Raw genomic sequence first — 22,551 nt, 5'->3', positions numbered from 1 at the left:
AACTCACAAGGTTCACTGACAAAACAACTGTCTTATATTAAACACGTTTTCCAAACAAATACAACATGCTAACGTTATTAGCACAAGCCTATGGCATTTTGCATTGTATAGATTAGCCTAGCAACGAGCGGAGATTTCTTCTGCTCATATGAAGCCAGGATAAATCACACACAAGACTTAAAATGCTATTTTAGTGGAGGCTTTATTGTCTTCCCAATTTATTGTTTCGTATCTGTGAAATACAAGTAAATACAAGCTTCATTTCCACTGAGGGAAATGGTTTCAGTATACAGAAACAGACAGGAGGCCTGCGTCACCGCAATGCTGAGCGTGAGGGTGGGCGAGTTCAATGTTGTGTTAACAACGAGGGTGTTTTGAAAACCCCCATTTTCACAGGTAACTTAGCCTGTCCCCCTGCTGCAGGAAATAATGGATTAATCCTGGAAAGCTATTGATGTAGCACTTTTCTCCTTATGAAAGTAACACGGCAATTATTCAACCAATAAGAATTTGGTCGGACAACAGCATATCGACCAAATAATCAACCAGGAGACTACAGCCCTAGTAACAAGAAAAAAGGTTCAAGGCCAAATAAAAAGGAACAACAGTGAAATCAAGTAAGGATTGTTATATATTGTGACAAACCTGCACATTAAGTGGCAGAAAATGAAAAATATAAGATATATATGACAAAGACAAGAAGCAATATGTGTGAATGGACAACAACTCATAACGTGTATGAAGTTGAAATGTTTATAAAGATTGTTACTCATGATAACTAACAGAAAGATTAGGGGATATCCAATAATATTCAAAGGCAGGAAAACTTCATAGCTTACAAAGGATCACCCCCAGTAATGTATGTATAAAAACATGTCTTTCGTCTAGTAGGACTACACCAATATATCATGACTCCTACATGAGTTCTTAAATTGCACACCTGTTTCCAATGCATTTTACACCCTGATGAAGACTCTCTAGTCGAAACACGCCGTTTCCATGTATTATAAAGGATTTTTAACTACAGTCAGAGTGCCTTGGATGTATTTTTGGACTGCCTACTTTTACGATGGACTTTTACACTGAGTGAGCAGACCAGTCATTGATTTTTACCTTTATGTGACACTTTATTCAAAGGCGACAGGAACAAAGTAAAACTAATGGTTCGTCTTTTCACTGTTCCAACAATAACCAACTCTAGTTCAGTTAGAAATGTAAAAATAAGGCCGTCAGTGGCTTAGTGGATAGAGCAGGCACCCCATGTACAAGGCTGTTGCCGCAGCGGCCCGGGTTCGACTAAAAAAAAAAAAGAAATGTACAAATATGCTGGCTCTATACATGCTAAAATTACTGTTAATTAAAGTGGAGTCAGGGTTGTTTCTGGTTAAAAAAATGAACTTTCGCTTTAACAACAAGGGCAACCTCTGTAGGGATCCTTTCCATAATGCTGTCCGACACTTTGACTAATAATCTGAGCCTGTCAGTGGCAAAAACAAGCACTGTGTGGATGTATGTGACGTTGCACAAATGCCCTGAGTGGTTACACTGCTGCCTGTTTTGCCGCTGCTGGCTGCAGTGCTCTCACTCAATACTTGAAGAATTTCAAAAATTGTTGGTCTCATTTGTCACTTAGACACCAAAACATGGGAAAAAGAGTCCAGGTTGAAAAATACCAAAGTTACCCTTTAAATCAGTGTAATTTGTGGCTTGCAGCCATGAGGTGATTTATGGGACAGGGGTAGAATATTCTCCATACATATTTATTATGTGTATTTATGTCTCTGATATTCGCTTTAATCATAAAATGGCCTGTAGGTCGTCTGATAATTGATTAATGGCAACAACCTTCTGTTGAGCTGCTCTTTTATGTATCTCATAACACTCTGAAACTTTTATGCTGTTTTGCTCACAGTCTCTTACTCCGAGGTATCAGAGTCAAAACCTGTATCACAGGCAAAAACATTGATATGTTTTTTTTTCTTTTTGTTTTAAATTAGGCCCAAAAGACTAACGCTGCGGCCGTACAAAGAGTACTGGTTTGTGTTCAAGGACACCACCATCTCCTACTACAAGAACAAGGAGACTGCCAGTGGAGAACCCATCGAGCAGTTTCACCTCCGAGGTCAGTGATGAAGAATGATGTGAAAAACAATAATGTGTTCTGTACTGTTGGGGATTAATAAGTTTAATGTAAGCATTCCCAGGATGTGTGATTATGTCTTTGAGCGTGATGAATTCCCTACAAAGGCCATTCTCATTATTTACCAAACATAATGTTATACAGATGCACAATTTGGATATGGAGGCGCATATTTGTCCCGGGAAAGTGGTATTTTTCTTCAAGCTGCCACAGTAACGCTGTTTTATTCTGTGAAAATATTAGCAGATCTGATCTTGCTGCTCTTCTTCTGCAGTTAACTACTTCCACTTCTTTGACAGGTTGCGAGGTTGTCCCTGATGTCAATGTGACAGACAAGAAGTTCGGCATCAAGCTCCTGCTCCCAGTTGCTGACGGGATGAATGAGGTGTACATCCGATGTGACAATGTAAGGCACCCATCTTCATCCCCATGAGCAGTATTTATGTCTCATTTATAAATCCCTGTAAAGTGACGTATATAAACGTGGGCTGATACTGTAACTGTCTTTTAATTGTTGCAGGAAACGCAGTACGCCAAGTGGAAAGCCGCATGTATCCTTGCCTCCAAGGGCAAGACAATGGCCTACAGCTCCTACAAGTCAGAAGTAAGGAACATCCAGTCCTTCCTGCAGATGAAGAGCCTGGCTCCCCCTCCTGGTCAGGCAGCTCCGGATCTCGATGCCATGGAGATGAATGCCGAATGTTTTTTCTCCCCACGCTACACCAAGAAGCACAAGACCAAACAGGTCTGTCAAAGGGCTACGTGACTTTTCCAGCAGCCAGCAGCCTTACATGACTGTCATAAGTAAATATACATATATGTTCTAGCCTAAATCTGCACTTTTGGTGATTGTTTCCAGCTAACTGCACGAATCCTGGAGGCCCATCAGAACATAGCACGGCTGTCCCTAATGGAGGCGAAGATGCGCTTTATCCAGGCCTGGCAGTCGCTTCCAGAGTTTGGTATCAACTACTACATCGTCAGGTATAGTGAATATATTCAGGTATAATCAGTGGGGGAAAGTTACTAAGTACATTTTACTCAAGTACTCTACTTAAGTACAGTTTTGAGATATTTGTACTTTACTTGAGCATTACCATTGTATGCAACTTTATACTTCTACTCCACTAGATCTCGAAGGCAAATGTACTTTTTACTGCAATACATTTATCTGATATTTACTTTTAACATCAAGATTTTATACAGAAAAGTTTGAAATTACTCATTGTTGAACTTTTTTTTAAACAGTATATATACTGGTTTAAGGAATACTTCATCCCCCCAAATGATGATTTGATCAGTAACTCACTACATGTTATGTTGAATTTGTGAGGAATCTTCATTCTTCTTGCATGCCTCTATGGTAAACCCAGAATCCAGAATCAGAGAAAGTTCTTCATGAATTGAAGTCGTAGGGGTCCTCGTTTAACAACATTCATTCTTTTTCTGTAACCGCTTATCCTGTTAGGGCTCGTGGGGGGCGCTGGAGCCTATCCCAGCTGACATTGGGTGAGAGGCAGGGTTCACCCTGTACAGGTCACCAGGCTATCACAGGGCTGACACATAGGTCCCGTTTATACGACAACGATTTCAACTGAAAATGGTTAACTGTAGTTGCGTTGCGACCGATCATGGCGCCATGCCGTGGTGTTGCTTTGCAAATTTATACTGCCACCCATTGGCCTGGCGTGCATACTACAGTGTTTCCAGTAGTTTTTGTGGCTCCGTGTGAACGGGGATCGTTTCAGTAACGTTTTTAAAATGCAGACTTTTCCGTTTTTAGAGAAACCATTGTCGTCTAAACAGGGCCATAGAGACAGACAACCATTCACACTCACATTCACACCTACGGACAATTTAGAGTTACCAATTAACCTGCATGTCTTTGGACTGTGGGAGGAAGCTGGAGCACCTGGAGGAAACCCACGCTGACACAGGGAGAACATGCAAACTCCACACAGAGGGGCTCGAACCCCCCACTCTTGATTCGAAACAGGAACCATCTTGCTGTGAGGCGACAATGCTACAACTGCACCACCGTGCCCACACCTTTAACAACAGCAAAACTACACATCAGTTTACAAACTCTCACACAACTCATACAGTATAATCCAAGTCTCATTTATTCAGTCGTATGCCCAGTACTTCCCAAACAGACAGACCTTTCCAACAGGAACAGAAAGTAAAACTTATCCATGCTCTCTTCAAAACCAGACTCCTTTGACAAAAATAGTAATTTTACCCTGCTGAACACAGGAGCTGCTGGTGTACTGCTGCCTTGATCAATAGTTTGTTTGTGTTATTGTGTGACTCTGGCGAATCCAGAACTAACCCTTTAAAACAACAAAGTCACACAATAACACAAACATCAAGGCAGTGGTCAACCAGCAGCTCTCATGTTCATTGAGGTAAAATTACTGTTTTTGTTAATGGAGTCTGGCTCATTCATTTACAAATTCAATGGTCATTTGGGGGGGTGAAGTGTTCTTTAAAATTATAAACTTATGCAACTTACGACATTAAAATGCCACCAAAATTTTAATCAGGAATAATCTGAAAACATCCAAATACTTCTTGGGGTGTAACACACATAAAACTGGTGACATATTTACATCTAAATGCCATACATGATGATAATACGGTTATTATTTTATTTGTGTTTCAGATTCAAAGGCAGTAAGAAGGATGAGATTCTGGGGATCTCCTACAACCGTATGATCCGTATCGACATGTCGACCTGTCTGCCCGTCACCACATGGAGGTTCGCCAACATGAAGCAGTGGAACGTTAACTGGGAGATAAGACAGGTGAGGGATCGTTGTGCAGTATATTATGATTTAACCTGCCCCTTCATTCAGGGAGGTTTTATTTTGAGTATTTCCTGCAGACAGTGTTACCTCAGAGACATAAATCCTTTGTGTGTAATTCCAGGTGTCCATAGAGTTCGACCAGAGTGTGTCAATAGCTTTCTGCTGTTTGAGCTGTGACTGCAAGGTGGTCCATGAGTTCATCGGCGGCTACATCTTCCTGTCCACGAGATCAAAAGACCAGAACGAGACGCTAGACGAAGACCTGTTCCATAAACTGACCGGGGGACAAGAATGAGGAAACCTGTGCTTCTTATCTGTTGTTTCTTTCTGTATGTTACAATGTGAAAGTGCAGCAGTCATCTTCTGTAGCATGGGTAACCCTACACACTGAGCAAGTCACTGCTAAAGAAAATGTAACATGGTACACTGTAAATTGAGTATTTTCAGTCACAGAACAACAGTAGAATCCACTTTTTGTCGTCATATATCCTGCTGTGAACAGTTCTAGCAGTGTATCATGCACTATAGAAATAGTGGTGTTGATGTAAATATGTAGTCAAGATTCTCTCAAAAATCAGATGCATTGATATTTGTAAGAATTAAGCTTTTTTTTAGGTGAAGAGACATCCTCGTTTCTGACAGGAAAAACATTTTGTAAAAAAAAAAGAAATCATTAAAGGGTTTTTTGTATTTCACAACTTGTTTCACATTTGTTCATTTGTGCAGCACAAACAGAACTGAGGGTTTATATTAAAGGGAAAACTCAACTTGATTCTTAGACTGTGATGACAAATGTATAGTGGGAATTATTATACCCTATATAATGGACAGAAAGTATCCCACAATGCATTGTGAAAAGCAGTGTACAACCAGTGGTCACTAACCAAGCAATATATTCCATCACGCATTGCGCCAAAGGAACAGACGGACTGTATGGGACAGACACTTAGACGGACGAGAGGAGAGAGAGCAACTCGATTACAACCTGCTTTACGTGTTTAACTTATAACGACATGATGAAGTTTATTTTACCAGTTTCTCTGCAATGTCATAAACTGTCAATATAATGTGTAGTCATCAGTCCTCAAAGAGATGAAAATAAATTGGCAGCTGATCTTCTTTAGTGCTTGTAGTTACTGTACAGGGTAGGGCTAATAACGCTAGCTAATGTTAGAAAGCTGAGTCGCTGCTAGCTCCGATTTGTGCAGTAATGGCGTAACATTTAACGTTATACATTAAATTCACAAGTTATTACAAGACTAACTGGTAAAACAAACTTCAACACATCAGAGTTTAAACAAAAAATGACTAACGTAACGTTAGTAGGACAGGTTGACATTGTGCTGCTCTGTCCTTCTGCCAGTGTAATGTTAATATGTTTATTGTGAGCAGAGCATCGACACAAAGTATTTTGTACTGTTTTATATTAATTTGGGGAAATAGTAGTAGAAATGAGTGAATAATTTCGGACACAGCTGCACACTGGGTGGTGGCTTTGCCGCTTTTTTTTTTGTAGTTGTCTTGCATCGTATTGTGATTTTATGTCTTTTTGTGGTTGTTGTTTTTTGTCTCAGATTTTCTTCTGTCTTTTTGGGTATGTTTTGTGTCTCTTTGTCACAGTTTTGCCCCTTTAGATAATTATTTTGTGTCTCTTTGCAGTTCCTTTGCATCTTCTTGTGGTCTTCTTGCATCTCTTTGTACTCGTTATGGATCTTTATGTGGATTTGTTTCTATAAGAGGGTTTTTTTTCTGTCTCTTTGAGGCGATTTTGTGTCTTGTTGGGGTTGTTTTGCCCCTTTAGATAATTATTTTGTGTGTCTTTGCAGTTCCTTTGCATCTCCTTGTGGTCTTTCTGCATGTCTTTATACTTGTTATGGATCTTTAAGGGGTTTTGTTTCTATAAGAGGGTTTTTTTCTGTGTGTTTGAGGTGATTTTATGTATCTTCTTGGCAGGTTTGCTCATTTTTGTAGATATTTTGCATCTCTTTGCAGTTCCTTTGCGTCTCCTTGTAGTCTTTTTGCATCTCAGTGTACTCATTATGGATCTTTATGTGGTTTTGATTCTCTTTCAGGGGTTTTTTCTGCCTCTTTGAGGTGATTTTGTGTCTCTTTGAGGTGGCTTTGCATCTCCTTGTGGTCTTTTTGTGCCTCTTTGGGGTCATTTTGAGTCTTTTTCTGTTAATTTGAGTGACATTTTGCAAGTGAAAGGGGCCCTGACAATTTGGGACCCTAGGCCCGTGCCCAGTAGGCACAATCAGTAATCCATCCATGCTTACAATGATGAAATATTAGAATGTGTGCTTAAAGGAAACATAATTCATTATAGGCATAGCATCTGTTTTTTATCTGTTCATGTTAATGTGAAGAGGAATACTTCACATACTTAATTTTGCAATAGCCACAGCATGGAATGCAGATATCATACAGCCACACTGTAAACTGCTGCTACACAGATACTTTAAGACAAACAAATACTAGTGCCAAGTTTACCATGTGACTAACAATCTGATTATAGTTGGATCATTTGAAACTTGCTTGAAGATGTCTCCCAGGTTGCATCATTTCTTTCAATCTGACCAAATCGTGTTATTTCTTGTGCAGTGTAGGATGCTCTCTGCTGCTCTTTCTCCCGCCTCAGTGCCACACTGCTGTACACTAGTGGTGGGCAGGTGGAGTTGGCACGACGTTTTGAAGCAGTTATAAAACACCAGATTGTGGCCCCATGGTGGGAAATAAAATGCATCCACCCAGGCTGAGTTGATGACGTGGTCACACATCTGCCATGTTTTCACCCTACAAACTGTGTTAAAGTGCAACCCAGCAGCATCAGCTCCTGCACTGATAGGCAGGATATCAAGTGTGTGCTTTTATAGAACTATACATAATTTAAAAAAGAAAACAGCTTGAATTCAATGAAGTGTTTAGGAATGTGTCATACTGTCTAAAAGTAATATTCTCAACATGACTGGCCAGAATATGCATTTATGTACGTCTGCAATAACTGGTATATTTGCCATATATCTAAACTATGTTATGTATTCCACATCTTTAAAAATACACAAGCCCATTTGACGAAGATATTTGGCATACGTCATCCTGTGTCCTGAGGTATTATGTATCCAAACATGCTGAAATATATACAGAGACCTCAGATGTTGTACCTGAATCTGCTGGGGCCACTCTCCCAGTTTGGGGGTCACAGCCCCAGTGCTCTGATCACCACTGGCACCACTGTTGCCTTTACTCTCCACATCTTTTAAAAATATATTTTGCTATCAACTTTTTTATAGTTAAATATTAACAAGGTACACACACAAATTTACAAATTTACAATCCACATGACAGTTGTCCATAATAGATCAAACTGGAGAAAAATATTAAGAATCTATTGGGGGAAAAGACAAAAAGTTAAAAAAGAAGAAAAAATATAATAAAAAAAATGTTAATAGCACTACCCATAATAATAATAATAATAATAATAATAATAATCATAACAGTAACAATAAATTAATTGGCTAGTAAAGCTTTAACCATATACCTTGCTCAATTTGTTTGCTAGATACAATGACATGTTCACCATAATGAAGTCATGTCACATGGCAAACCATATATTAACATAATGCCTTTGTTTTGTTTTATTCCACCTCGCGTTCTGTGTCTAAGTTATGATCAGGGAATCGGGGAACAGAGCTGTCTCGCCTCTGTTAAGAGCGTTATTGGTAAGAAGTATCACTAAGATACGAGTGTTTCCCAGATGCGTTCTTAATGCCCTTCTTTGGGTCACTCTTAAGATCGCTCTTTAAGAAGCTCTTAGCAATGTCAAGCAAATCGATCACCCACCACTCAATCAGCGCATAAGTCACACACAGCGCTGCTACCTAACACACTAAATCCCTGCTGCTTGTGTGTGTGTGTGTTCTAATAATTCTAATGAAAAACTAAGACGAATATTTGTTAATGACCTATTTTCATGATGAAAACAAGACTACATGTAAATAAGAAATAGTCTTGGTAAGAGAACCATGAGGAAATTAATTATATTGAAACAAAAAAACACAGACGCCTTGCTGAGGCCGGTGCCGTCTCCCACCACCTCCAGGAAGCTCCCCACTTCGTAAAAACGCAACGCAGCCAGGCACCGCACCTCCGGGCTGAGGGCCAAATTGCACCGGGTTGCCCTCCTGATGTGTGGAGACACTAGTTGATGAGGCGTTGTATCCCAGCACGGGGCAGCTGGTACTTCATTTGGACAGCCTGGTCTGACAGCATGTCGAGTGGGCTGAAGTGCTGACGCACAAATACATTTACAAACGATTTGGCTTCGCACGCGGCGACGCTGTTGGTTAGACGTGAGAATATGCTGTAAAGCAGCCATGGTATCTCACACGTGTGATGTGGCAACGCCTTTATATCTAGTAGCGGGTGGAGCGTCCCTTGATGAGGTTCCAGCTGAGCTCAATTACACCTGTCAGTTGCCTGATATCTGAATGTCGCAGGTTTGGAGGGTGGATATGTTTCTGTTGAGCCCTGACGCATTTTTTGGATGTAGTAAACTAATCAGATATGTGCATGCAGATGTGGGATGTGTGCGGACAAATTATAATAAATGATAGTCATGATGATTCATTTTATTTGTGTGCCTGATGTGCAAAGCACACAGCCTACAGGAACACACTTGTTATTCCTCATACTTATTTTTCTTATTATTGTTATTTTTCTGGGTGCATAACTTGTGCCACAGCTTTGAGCGCACATAGGGTCTTCATAAAACATATAGATTCAAGATTCAAAGTGTTTATTGTCATATGCACAGTAAGGACACGCGTTTCCCTGCAGAATGAAATTCATTCTTTTCTGTCACCAATTAATGCTAAACAATATAAATCTGAAGTATAAAATAGATCAAAATATATACGGTGCACACTGTTTTAATATCTTCTTGCTTAGTGTAATATTAATTTGCCTGACGCGGCTGGATCTGTGAGCGTTTGGTCGCTAAGAAGACTGTTAAGAGTGGGTCAGCTCGATCTTACAACTCCTTCTTAGTGAAAGATCTTCTTAAGCTAAGAGCGATCTGGGAAACGCTTTTTTCTTTCACGGGAGGCTTAAGAGTGTTCTGAAGAAGCTCTTAGCGCTAAGAGCGGTCTGGGAAACGTGGCCAATGTCTGTATAAATGGTTCAGCCAGCAGGACTGGATAATGGGGGGCAAGGATGTGATGTTGTTTGGATGATGTGTTATGTGCAACCCACTGTAGGAGATTTAAAAAGTAGCTGTTAGCAGTTAGCAGCTAACTCAAGGTAGAAGAACAGTGGCCAAAAATATTCACAATTTAGGAAAACAATGAGGTCTGGGAGTTCTTTACCCTCTGAGTTAGAGGACGAGATCAACAGCGTATAACAGAGACAGTAAATGATTGTTATTGCCATGTTATGCCATTGTTATTTATAAAGCGCTGCCAACATGTGTGTTATATGTCACACTAGAGGCAGAAGCTGTTGTGTTACATGTAACGCCTGTCACACCTCTTCGATTCTGCGACGCAGGGATGCAGTCTAAAATCAGACAAGGGGGTGGAATGATGCCATGGTCATTTGGTTCTGTGTAAAAATGCAAAGGGACTTCGTAGCGGCCCGACAGTGCAGCCTTTGTGTTAAAAGGGCGACTGCGTGATCATCACAATCAGAACATGGTAGAGCATTGATGGCTATGGTGGATTGGAGCGTATGTGGAGAGCATTCAAGTAAAACGTGAGAGGAGAGGAAACAGTACAAAAAAAAACCTTACTGCCAACTCATGCATTGAATTCACACTCAGTGCTTCTTTGCCCTGCCAGCGTTTGTAGCTTGGCATAAATACATTGTGCTCCCATTGTAAAACATTAACAAAAAAGCTTAAGTGGACAGGGGCCCTGAGGCGCTGAATGTGCTAGGTCCGGCACTGGCTATGGGTAGCTTCTTCTAACACTACTGCGACATGCACGCATTGATAATCACTGACTAACCGATTACATCTCATTATATTAATATACAGCCCCTTTATTAGCGCTCGCTACTGCTGTTTTTTCCTTTGCTGTTTGCTGTAAAGCTCAAATTCATTTTAACGCCCCCTCTTTGACGAGATGTTAACGGTCATCGATGATTCTGATATCTACATTTTTACCCTGTCATCGCACTTCGCTCCTATTGGCTAACGAGCTCAGCGGCGCACATCCAGCCAATCACAGCGGACTATGTTGAAGCACATCACCCTCTGCACTCTGGCATTGATTAGCCGTCCTGGGGAGCTAAGGAAATGAAAGCTAACACGTGGAAATAGTGATTTGCCGTATTTTGCTTTTACTTCAGGGGGTTTAGTGCCTTTTATAAACTGTGCCTTGTCAATTGTGACTCCGTGTAATTCTCTGAAGGTGCCAGTGACCTCTCAGCGGACCGGTGAGCTGGTTTAATCTGGTTTATTATGGCGGACAACACAGACGATGATTCTCTGTACAGAATTAAAGAGGGTGACTACGTTGTGTTGAAGCGGGGAGATATCTTCAAAGCTGTGCAAATTCAGCCGAAGAAGTAAGTCAGAAAGTGTTCAAGAAAACTAGCTTGTTAATTAGCTTAGCCCCAGTTTGTGACTGCTGTTTCTGACAGTGTAATAGAGGCACAGAGTGGAACTAGCTAAACCATAACTGACATGTCATTAGTGACACACACATTGCATTATTTGTGTGAATGGTGCCACACAGGGCTGTAAAGATGCTCTGCCATGTTTTTATATGATGATTTATTTCTGTCTGTTCTACTTACAGGAAGGTGATATTTGAGAAGCAGTGGTTCTTCCTGGATAATGCTGTGGGGCAGCTGTACAGCAGCACGTTTGAGATTGTGTCAGGGATCCTGCAGCCACAGAAGCCCAAGAACACAGAGAGCTCCTCCGGTTTGTCACCTGCTGTTAAATAGTCCCACATCCAGTGTTGGGGAAACTACATGAAGTTTACCAAGCTACCACCTACTGCACAATGAAAAGTAGTTAAACTTAGGCAGGCACAGCACATCATATGTAACAGTGGCCGCAGGCAGAGTGATTAGTGCAAAGTTGTATTTGTAAAAATTACATATACAGTAAAGGAAAAATACACACAGCAAGGTGCTTCGTTTAGAAAATATTATATATTAGTCTTCGCCCTGAAAGAATTTCAGTACAGGGTCCCAAATCTTATCAAACACAACACTTCTATCCTCGTTATAGAATCTCAATCTCTCCAGATGTAACGTGTGTTTGCCATTTCATTTAACCATGAATCATATGTAGGAACAGAGTGATATGAACTTCTTTGCAGTCACCACTCCAAATGAAACAGCCAGTTTTTGGTATTTGCTAGCAGAGGTAGGCGCTCCAATGATAGCTTTGAGTGGGTCAGGTTCCCAAGATTTCCCTAAAAAGCCTCAGAGAAACAGTGAAAAATGTTCTTCCAATACGTATACAGTTTACTGCATGACCAAGAAGAATGTGCTAAATTGCAAAGTGTGGATTTACAGCAGTTGCAGACAGGTGAAACATCAGTTAAAAAAAAAAAAGCTATGTAGTGTTTCCCTGGATTATAAGAGTCTATGTTAAGTTTTGAAGTGTATAAGATGAAGTCTGACTTTGACCGAACAGTTGTGTATATTTATTAAACATTCATCAAAGTGATGTGTTTTAATGAGAAAATAGGGAGGCTTCTCCTTGTGAGAGATGCAAGCTCGAAACTGAATTTTATTTATTGTCATTCTCTATAAACAGCAGCATACAGTGAATGAAATGTCAATACTCACGAATCCAGGTGCAGATAATATAGCAAACAAGACATTCAACATGGACAACATTCAATATTAAGTGCAGAGGAATAAATCTAGCATAGTAATGAACTACTAAAACAGCAACATTATGATCTGGATAACATTTAAGATTAATTTCAGAGTATATTAAAACCATATGTACGTGAAAAACATATGTACAGGATAATAAATAGTGACAGGCAGTGGACAGGTTTCTCGTTCCATGCAGTGTCAATGAGCAGTGGGGAGCTGTTGCAGAACCTTTTGCCTGATGGCAGGAGGGAATCGGTACAGTTTATTGTCATTAGATAACAACCGTGGCCAGTGAGGTGCAGCATTGTGCCATACTGTTTGGCCAAAAATGTCACGAGAATACAATGAATATGTAGTTTGTAATTAACTACATAAATTACATGTGGTTAACTAGAAAGCTACTGAGATTTGTAGTTAAACTGACATTCATTTTTTAAATTTATGATGAATGTCTGTTATTTCCAGACTGTATGCATGAACATGTTAAAAACAGCTATTACAGACGGTAACACTTTCATTTTCACTTTTAGTAATCTCTTTCACGTGTTTGTTCCAGATGCGAAGGAGGCGGGCACAGACAACAGGAACATTGTGGACGATGGAAGATCACAGAAGCTGACGAGGGATGACATTGAGACCCTCAAAGAGCAAGGTCTGAAGGGTCAGGTACAGAAATAATCTTGTAATTACACACATGAAGTTTTGGGTCTGGTCTGTTTGTTAAAGAATAATGTGGGTGATATTCTGTTTTCTTTAATTGTCATGAAATTTCATGAAAAACAAAAAGCAACAATGTATGGGTCATACTAACAAGTATTATTTGTGTAGCTAAAGCCTAATGTAGCTTATTCTTTTGAGCTATAGAGCTGTATTGTTGTCAAAAAAAAAAGATTATATAATGAGTGTTTGGGGCATGTTCCTTAGTTATGATGAACATTAGCATTGTAGTTTAAATTGAGTGATCTGCAGCTGAAAATAGTCCCTCAAAATTCACCACTTAGTCCTGTTTGAGTAATGTTTGCTAACAACTAAAGGTTATTTCAGGAACTTACTTACTTAAAAGTTAAATATTTATGACCCATTATTAAAGATTTTATTTGGGTGAAAGAGTTGCTGCCCCAAGTGAAGGAGTTTAAGTATCTCAGGTCCGCGAGTGAGTGTAAAATGAAACGTGAGATGGACAGGTGGTTTGGTGCAGCATCAGCAGTGACGCGGGTGCCGTGCCAGACTGTCGTGGTGAAAAGGGAGCTGAGCCGGAAGGCATAGGTTTCAGCCTACCGGTCCTTCTATGTCCTGACCCTCACCTATGGTCACGAGCTTTGGGTAGTGACCAAAAGAATGATCTCATGGATACAAGCAGCCAAATTGAGTTCCTCTGTGGGGTGTCTGGGCTCAGCCTTACAGATAGGGTGAGGAGCTCAGACATCCGGAGGGAGCTCGGAATAGAGGTGTTGCTACTTTGCCTCGAAAGGGGTCAGTTGAGGTGGTTCAGGCATCTGATCAGGATCCTCCTGGGTGCCTCCTGTGAGAGGTTTTCCGGGCACATCCAACTGTTAGCAGGCCCTGGGCAGACCCAGAACACTCTGGAGGGATTACATATCTCATCTGGCCTGGGAACACCTCGGGATCCCTCAGGACAAGATAAAAAACGTTACTGGGGAGAGGGACGTCTGTAAGACCTTGCTTAGCCTGCTGACCCACGACCCTGCCCTGGATAAGCGGATGAAAATGGATGAATGGATGTTAAAACTTACTAAAGTAGGGCCCAGTGGGCTGACAAGCAGGAAAGGGAAGACAAAAATCATTGCAAGACGCGCCAACGCATTGTTGGTTTTTGTCTTGTCATGGGAACCTTATCTATTTAATTGTCAGATAAAATGTTGAAGTATAAAAAAAACAGAAACATCATGTGTATGTGCTCCGCAGGAAATCATCCAGCAGCTTATAGAGAACAGCTCGACGTTCAGAGATAAGACTGAATATGCCCAGGATAAGTACATCAAGAAGAAAAAGAAGAAGTGAGTCACGTCAGATGATGCAGCCACAATCAGTTTCAGACTTAAAATAATGTGGTGGGATGTAATTAGTGTTATCAGTTGTTCCCATTCCTGTGCTCTTCCAGGTATGAAAACACTGTGACGATTCTAAAACCGTCCTGTCGCATCCTGGCGATGATGTACCATGGCCGGGAACCAGGGAAGATCTGGTGAGTCAGCACATGGATTAGCAGCATGTGTGAAAGTCGTCTCTTACAGAGCAGGAAGACATGAATGTATGATGTGTATGTATCTTGTGTAATGCAGCCACCTGCGGTATGACACACTCGCACAGATGTTGACTCTGGCGAACATCCACGCTGGCAGTAAAGTTTTGGTGTTTGAGACTTGTGCTGGCCTCGTTCTGGGATCTGTCATGGAAAGAATGGGAGGTACGTCAGTCCTGAGATCGTCTTCTGTGGTGTTCATCCGTTTGACCAAATGATTTGAGCTTTGTTTAAACAATGAATGTATTTTCTTTCCTTGTCTCTGCCCTCTGTATAATTACCCTCTCTTTCCTCCTCACCCAGGCTATGGCTCAGTGATCCAAATGTACCCAGGAGGTGGGCCTGTTCGGGCGGGTGTGGAGAGCTTTGGCTTTCCTACACACTTTCACGATATGCTGCATGAGTTTCCCATCTGCCATGTCAATGCTCTGCTGGCAGGCACTCTGGACACCACTGCCAAAGATCCCAGTGCTGGTAGAGCCTGCCTTCAAAAATGTCTCCAAGATGTTTATAGCTTTGTTGATTTTAGATGGAACAGAGTAGCTGTAAGCTGGTGCTGAAATGCCAAAGAAAACAAAATATTCCAGGGTTCCCACGATCATTAAATTCCTGAAAAACTTCTGAAATTAGAAAAACTGTTTTCCAGGGCTGGAAATGGTTTGAAATTAACAGAATGTTTTGGAAACATTTTGTAGAAACATTGTTTTGGCTGGTGGGGTGAGCCACGTACGTCACTGAATATTTGCTGTCAGTGTGGTAAATGAATAAATAATGCTGGTGACTGATCCACTGATGGATCACTAACGTTAGCCTCGGTAGGAGGCTGCTGCAGTGCAGTCATTCAGTATAGCATCATCAGACTGTTAGCTCCGAATAAAAGCCAGCTGTAGATCAAACAATTGGCTGTAAACAGTTTGGTTATTGACAGACAACACTTCCCTAAAGATTCGATGTCATGATCTGAGCAGCCATACATGAAATGTCTGCCCACTGTGTTGGGGCATTGATCAACTTGGACAGGCCCTGACACACCAAGCCGACAGTCGGCTGTCAGTCAAAGTTGGGCCGTTAATGAGCGTCTGCCGCCGCCTTTGTCGGTGTGTTGTGTCCCGCCACATTGGCCTTCACTGGTGCTAGTTGACCTTTTATCCGCCGATTCAGCATGTTGAATTGGTCTTGGCACAGTGGAGCCTGTTGGCAAATGAAATCACTCTGATTGGCAGTTCAGCTCAGTGCACGAGAAGAGTAACAGAAGTGAGGAATGTAAACAAAAATGTTCTCACACCTAGGCGCAGAAAATACGTGCTTGTTGGCCGTGGGTTTGGTATGTTCATGTGCAACTTTTTGGCTGAGAGACAGCACGAGAGGCGATGCAGCAGGTGGCTCTCGTCGCTGTTAGTTCTTTGATGTTGGTTTGATGTGTCATTTGACTGACGGGACATGATGGCGATCAGCCCTTATTTATGAAGGTATCGTGTACACTCAGGTTCAGGTACGGTCACAAAATAATTATTATGTCTATTAAACAAACGTCAGTTTAACAAGAATTACATTCAGACAAACCAAACATGTAAAATTGCATTGACATCTATCTTTATGAGCTTTGGGTTTTTTTTATCCCCCCAAAAGGGGTGTGGCCTTGATGTTTTGCAAAGCACCCATATGTGCTGGTCTTGTCTTTTGGCATATTCAGCTAGTTTAGTTATGATAATGCATCTTATTTATAGGCACCTTTCATGACACTGGTTCACCTTACAGCCGAAGATTGTTCACACCTGCCCAAACGAACTGCACTTAGGCAGCAAACGAACTTGAGTTCATTTGAACCGAACCAAATGGGGCAGGTGTGAAAACATCCTTAGATACAGTCATATGGTAAAATATTATTGGAAAGTTTTAAAAATTCACTGGTAAAAATGTTTGGGAACCCTGAACCTCACAAATGCCGAGGTTTGCATGTGTTCCTCTGGTCATTTTAACGTTATGTTTTATCTTCATAAAGTACACACAGACTTAGATTCTGTGGCATTCCTCTGATGGAGATGATCTCCCTCAACATTACAGCTTCAAAGCAGTCCAGCATGGCTGCAGAGGAGGAGCAAAACCAGCCTGAGGCAGAACAGCAGGGCAGTCCGGAGGAGCAGAGCATGGACACAAACAGCGGCGCTGATGGTGGGCACAACCAGGAGAAAGAAGAGAGGGAGAAAGAAGAGAGGGAGAAACGCAAAGAAGCCAGAGTACGCCTACTAACTTTACTAAACCCACTAAGGACACCCTTAACTATTGTGTTTCTGTCTTTATATGTGAAAGTAGGAACGAGCCTGTTTGTTCAAAAAAGAAATGTGAGAATTGGATCTGAAAGAAAGTCCTGACTTCATGTTTTTTTGTTTTTTTTAGGCAGAGGAAAAAAAGGTGAAGCAGGAGGAGAAGCGGAAGAAGCTGGCAGCTGCTGCTGCCCTGCTGGAAGGCAGGAACGCCGACGGGTCGGTGTCAGATTTAGCTTCTGCTTTCACATTTCTGTTTCTCTGCATCGCTCTGCTCTTTTCAGCATTACCCTCCGTCTCTTCAGCCTCGGCTTTATCAGTCCTGCATGGCGCCGCGTAGTAAACAACAGTAATTAAAGTAGATCTGCAGGGATTAAAAAGTGATGAATGATTAAAGTATCATTAAGTATGTCCATAAAAGTCACGATTAACAATTTGCCGTCCTCTGAGCTCACGCACGACAGTTAGCATACGATGCCCTCACAAGGTGAACAAAGTGATTGCTTTGCAGTTTCCTGTCATATAAAGTGAAGCATGTGCTTTATGGCTTTTAATGATTGATGGATGACGTGTTGTGAGGGTGACATCCGAGCCAGATGTAAAAGTATTGATCTGGTTAGCCTATTGACTTTCCTCCCAGTCTCCTCTACATCATAAACTGAACCTCAGAGCACAATCTTCCAGAATGTCCTAAATCAGCCTCTTTTACTGACCCTTATCGAGCTCTATAAAATGTGAAATGAATGTCTACAATAGGCACTAAATCCCCACGTCTTCTGGCGCATGCAGCACCGATGAGCTAAGTCACGTCACTGCCGACCTACAGAATTCCAATAACAGAGTGTATTGTTTACAGTGTATTTCATATCGGACAGTTTTGCTTGATCATCTGTTTGTTTCCCACCTGCAGGTTGGTTATAGCCAGTCGTTTCCACCCGTGTCCAGTCCTAATGGGCCTGCTTAAATTCCTCTCCCCCTCCAGGCCTTTTGTAGTCTACTCCCAGTACAAAGAGGTAAGATCATCATGACTGGCGGTATTTACTGGCACAACAACATGCCCGCTGAAAGAGGTCAGTTAGTTATCTTAGAACGATCTCTCATGAGCTGCCATGCTCACAGGTTTTTATTGCTCCAGCAGGGATTGTCCCTGTTACATTATCCTAGCAGACATCCTGTCATTGCCAAGGAGTTACAAGGCCTATCACGTCCCTGCCCTTATTACTTCTATAGTGCTTATGTTGCTAAAAAGATCACCCTGTGTGTGTGTGTCGAGTCATTGACTTTGCTCGTTAATGCTCCTTTTTCATCTCTTCCCGCTCGATGTCTGCAGCCTCTCATCGAGTGCTACACAAAACTCAAGGAACAAGGCGGCACGGTGAACCTCAGGCTCACAGACACCTGGCTCAGACATTACCAGGTAACATTTACACTCTGGATCAGCACTGTATCGTGATTTTCTTTCATGTGTTGTGTTGTTAAAGATGCTTTAATCCATGTTTACACGCCAACAGTGGATCGAAAGTGCATGTGTAATGGGTCGCTTATAGTGATGAACCTACAGAGGATTATCACCCGCAGTTCCCCTTAGCTCAGCTGATCGTTTTAACTGTTCAGCTCACTCTTTTGGTTTCACGGTCCACAATTTAACTGTTTCGACTCAACACTCTCATCATCGTTGGTTTCAGATGTATCAGGCAGCAAAAAAGCTACAAAACACACCAAACAAAGTTAGCAGCTAGCTGGTGAACAAAGTGAAGCATTAGATATTTTGTCAAGAGTTGGAGGACAAAACAGAGCTAAAAAAGAGACTGACTATTGGACTTAAGTTTTGCAACTGCAACTTTTCTCTGCAACATTCTAAACGGTTTTGTTTGCAAATCATTGGTCTGAACTGGGCTTATGTAAGCTTCAATTAAGGATTCAAATTAATCACATACTTAATTTGAGTAACTCGCAAATTACTCAAATTGCTCAAAACTGTCGATAAAGCTTTTTATAAGCAATTAATCTCTCTTAAAAAATCTTTTGTCAGAGTATTGTTTAAAAAACAAGGAAACAAAAAAACTGGCATGACGATTTCTGGCATCTTAAAGCTGGGAGTAAACTATAGAGTAGAGAGAAATCTGGAACAGGCCAAAAAAGGCAGAATTTGAAAATGCAGCTCTCCCCTCTCTGAACCCTGTTGACTGTTTCGCCGGGAGGAGAGTGAACAGCAGCTTGGGAGACTGAGCTTCAATCTACGGCTGTAGCGGGTCGAATTCAGCCAGTGCAAACCCGCCAGCACCAGGTCTAACTTGTGTAACAGCAACAACAGAAATTTTGCTGATCTGTCGGGATGTCTGGACTGTCCAGTCGCCCTGAGCTGGAGTTTGCACTGGCTGGATTGGGGTCGCTGGGGCTGCTGACTGGGGGATCCGTCTCTGGAGCTGCTGCCCGCTCTCCTCCTGGTGAGGTGGTCTGTAACAGTTGGCTCTGGTTAGCAGAAAGCCAAACTATTAGCAACATTGAAACACTCTGTATATTCATATATCATATTGTCTAACTTAATTTATTGTCAGACTGTCTTTTTGATGAGTCCAGCCTCCTTTTTGGGTTGCTCTGCAGTAGGGATGTAACGATATGGAAAATTTGATATCTCGATTGTAGTGACCAAATTATCACTGTAAACGATAATATCGCGATATTTTTTTAAGTGCTGTAAAATGTCCAAAAAATAGATACATTGAAATAATTTCACTAAATCTTGTAACTTCCGTATCATACTAAAATGTTAACAGCCAAAATCTTATATTGAAATGAAACTTTCACATTAAGGGAAGGGACTGGCACAGCAACAGAAAGATTTATTTTAAATGAACAAAATATGTAAACAAACTACAGGAACAAAGCCTATTTGTCTGGTGCATTTTAACAGTCAGCAAAATATGTAAACAATTAGGAACAAAACTTGTTCCTCAGGAAAATTTGTGCAAGTAATAGTGCAACCTAAAATAACTTTGAATAAAATAAACTTTAAACTTTAAGCCTTAAATAAACATAAATGTGCAAATAAATAAACAGGCACTTAACAACTTAAGAGTTGCAATACCATGTAAACAAGTCCAAACATTCAAGTATTGAGAGATCTTCACTGATTGATTGTTCTGTCCCAGATCAAGACATAATATAGGCTGACGGCTGACCTTGCTCCGCTCAGTGTTTTCAGCTCCGTTTCGTTTTGAAACACTTAGCAACATAGCTGCTAATACGGCTATTAGCTACTCAGCTAGTATTAGCTCCTAAGTGTCTTAAACGAAAACGGAAAACCTAGTCGCAGTTTCGGAGGAGAGATACGGCTCAAATGTCCCGTATACGTCGAGAGTTACACATTATGACAGTCTTAGTAAAACCGAAGTCCCTCACACAATAACTGAAATTTGCATAGCATAAATGCATTGGCTGTAAAGCTGTGGATGACGGTCACAGAGATGAGCCAGCAGATTTGTTGTGTCGCTACCCTTCGCAGCAACTTTCTTTCTGCATGTTCTGCACACAGGATATTTGTCCTCCACCAGCTGTCCCTCGGCATTCTTCAGAAACCCAAAGTACGCCCAGACCTCAGACTTTGTGCGTTTAGTTGGGGGGGAAATGTCCTGAGTGCCGCTATCACCACCTTCCGCCATGTTTTCATTCTTTGTCTTTACACATGCTACGCATTCACGCAGCGCCTGCATCGCGAGACTTGAATGAGGCTGATATTACATATCCTAATAATCCACCGCGATAATGCAATTAATTTAAACATAAACAGTAATTCTTACCGTGTAAAAATTAAACGAAATTTACTGTAATATTGGTAATCGTTACATCCCTACTCTGCAGTGTAGGCAGTTGCTGCCAGTGCTGGAATTGAAACTTTCTTCTCAGGATTCTTCGCTATTGAATCAGACTTTGATGCACATCTGCATTTGTAGAACAGCCAATAGGAACGCCCTCTCTCTGAAATGACCTGTGTTTGGCCAAAGTCTCCCAGGCTATATTTTCTAAAGTTTGAAAACGAAGCCAAGAGGAGGTGCAGAGGTCTACTTTTTTTCTCAGACCACTTGAATTACAATGTGCTCAAAGTTTATTATGAGATTTTTGCCCAGTGACCCTAAAATCAAAGTGCCTACCCCAGCTTTAAGGTGACATTATCAAATCAGTGTCTGACCAACATCTGTGGTTTGACCATAAATACAATTTGCAGTGACAGGAAACACAGAAAATCTGCAGATTCTCACAGTAGAGTAATGTTTGGCATCTCTGCTGCCTTTAAATCAATAATCAGAATTGTTGATGATTAACTGTCTGTCCACACTTACTGTTTCAGCTTTAAGTAAGACCTTCATGTACTGCTGAGGAAGAAAGTCCTGTCTGTCCTCTTTGTATTTTAATTGTGTTTCAGATACTTCTCATTTGGCAGCATGTATTATTTGTAATAAGATACTTAACAACAACAATGTGTTTGTATACTCAGGACCAGAGTGTTATTTCCCCGAGCCCTTCCTGTAGAATTAATGTCTCCTGACTGTCGTCTCCCTAGGTGTTGCCTAACAGGACGCATCCTGTGCTGCTGATGAGCGGGGGCGGGGGCTACCTCCTCTCAGGAACAACGGTCGCCACGGACCGCTCCAAACCCGCAGGCTCCCAGCGAGCGGAGGAACCAGCACCAAAGAGACTGAAACTGACAGACACTGAAGGATAAACAAATACAGAAGCATCAAATGTTTTAAGGGCACATTACCGACGGCCTGTAGGGATTCTTCCTCCAGCATCGACTCCTCTTTCTGCTGAACTGATTTGACACATCTGGAATAAAGGGAGACGGGAGTGTCTGGTTTGCATTCATCAGGGCACTTTGCTCCCGTCTCGTGTGTTCAGATCAGCGCAGATGAAGGCGTGATGCTGAGGAGTAAACTACAAGCCAGTACGAGCTCAGTGTACGTGTTACGTAAGGAACTGCTGAAGTAATTTTGGTGTGTTGAGAGGAAGTGACAAATTTGTGTCTTATGTCTCGAGACCAGGTGTTTGTTTTTTTCCAGTTAATGCTCTTCAGCTTCTAGGTTGTAACTTTTTTTATTTTGTTATCCCTGCAGAAAGTGCCATTTGTTATATGATCCAGTTGCTAACGCAGCCTCACTGCAGGTACATCTGTATCTGCACAGAATTAAAAAGAACTACTAAACCATCCAATGTGTGAACTCTTGTTTTTACTCA

The 22,551-nt window shown here is 41.4% G+C and overlaps 2 protein-coding genes across 2 annotated transcripts in view; both read left to right on the top strand.

Moving 5' to 3' along the window:
- fermt1 (FERM domain containing kindlin 1) overlaps positions 1 to 5,646 on the top strand; it is a 17,889-nt gene extending 12,243 nt beyond the window's left edge. Inside the window, exons 11-16 of the mRNA XM_050058435.1 lie at positions 1,998 to 2,122; positions 2,440 to 2,546; positions 2,661 to 2,885; positions 3,000 to 3,124; positions 4,806 to 4,947; positions 5,072 to 5,646. Of these exons, the coding sequence (XP_049914392.1) occupies positions 1,998 to 2,122; positions 2,440 to 2,546; positions 2,661 to 2,885; positions 3,000 to 3,124; positions 4,806 to 4,947; positions 5,072 to 5,245 (898 nt within the window). The 3' untranslated portion in view covers positions 5,246 to 5,646. The remainder of the gene's footprint in view (positions 1 to 1,997; positions 2,123 to 2,439; positions 2,547 to 2,660; positions 2,886 to 2,999; positions 3,125 to 4,805; positions 4,948 to 5,071) is intronic.
- Positions 5,647 to 11,210: 5,564 nt separating this feature from the next.
- trmt6 (tRNA methyltransferase 6 non-catalytic subunit) lies at positions 11,211 to 22,522 on the top strand. The gene is made up of 12 exons (XM_050058440.1): positions 11,211 to 11,514; positions 11,748 to 11,875; positions 13,346 to 13,455; positions 14,716 to 14,807; positions 14,912 to 14,995; positions 15,093 to 15,217; positions 15,356 to 15,526; positions 17,117 to 17,289; positions 17,450 to 17,535; positions 18,227 to 18,329; positions 18,647 to 18,733; positions 21,878 to 22,522. Exons 1-12 carry the CDS (start codon positions 11,408 to 11,410, stop codon positions 22,037 to 22,039), a joined length of 1,428 nt encoding a protein of 475 aa, XP_049914397.1. The 5' UTR covers positions 11,211 to 11,407; the 3' UTR covers positions 22,040 to 22,522.
- Positions 22,523 to 22,551: the final 29 nt, after the last annotated feature.

The sequence above is a fragment of the Epinephelus moara genome, chromosome 12 (genome assembly GCF_006386435.1).
Source record: "Epinephelus moara isolate mb chromosome 12, YSFRI_EMoa_1.0, whole genome shotgun sequence".
Classification (NCBI taxonomy): domain Eukaryota; kingdom Metazoa; phylum Chordata; class Actinopteri; order Perciformes; family Serranidae; genus Epinephelus; species Epinephelus moara.
The sequence above is the reverse complement of the archived record's forward strand: the minus strand, read 5'-3'. Positions and strand labels throughout refer to the sequence as shown.

Coding starts and splice junctions, on each gene's coding strand:
- trmt6 (XM_050058440.1), top strand. CDS start 11,408: ATGGCGGACAACACAGACGATGATTCTCTGTACAGAATTAAAGAGGGT. Junction 14,996..15,092: donor CGGGAACCAGGGAAGATCTG/GTGAGTCAGCAC, acceptor TGTGTAATGCAG/CCACCTGCGGTATGACACAC. Junction 17,290..17,449: donor AGAAACGCAAAGAAGCCAGA/GTACGCCTACTA, acceptor TGTTTTTTTTAG/GCAGAGGAAAAAAAGGTGAA.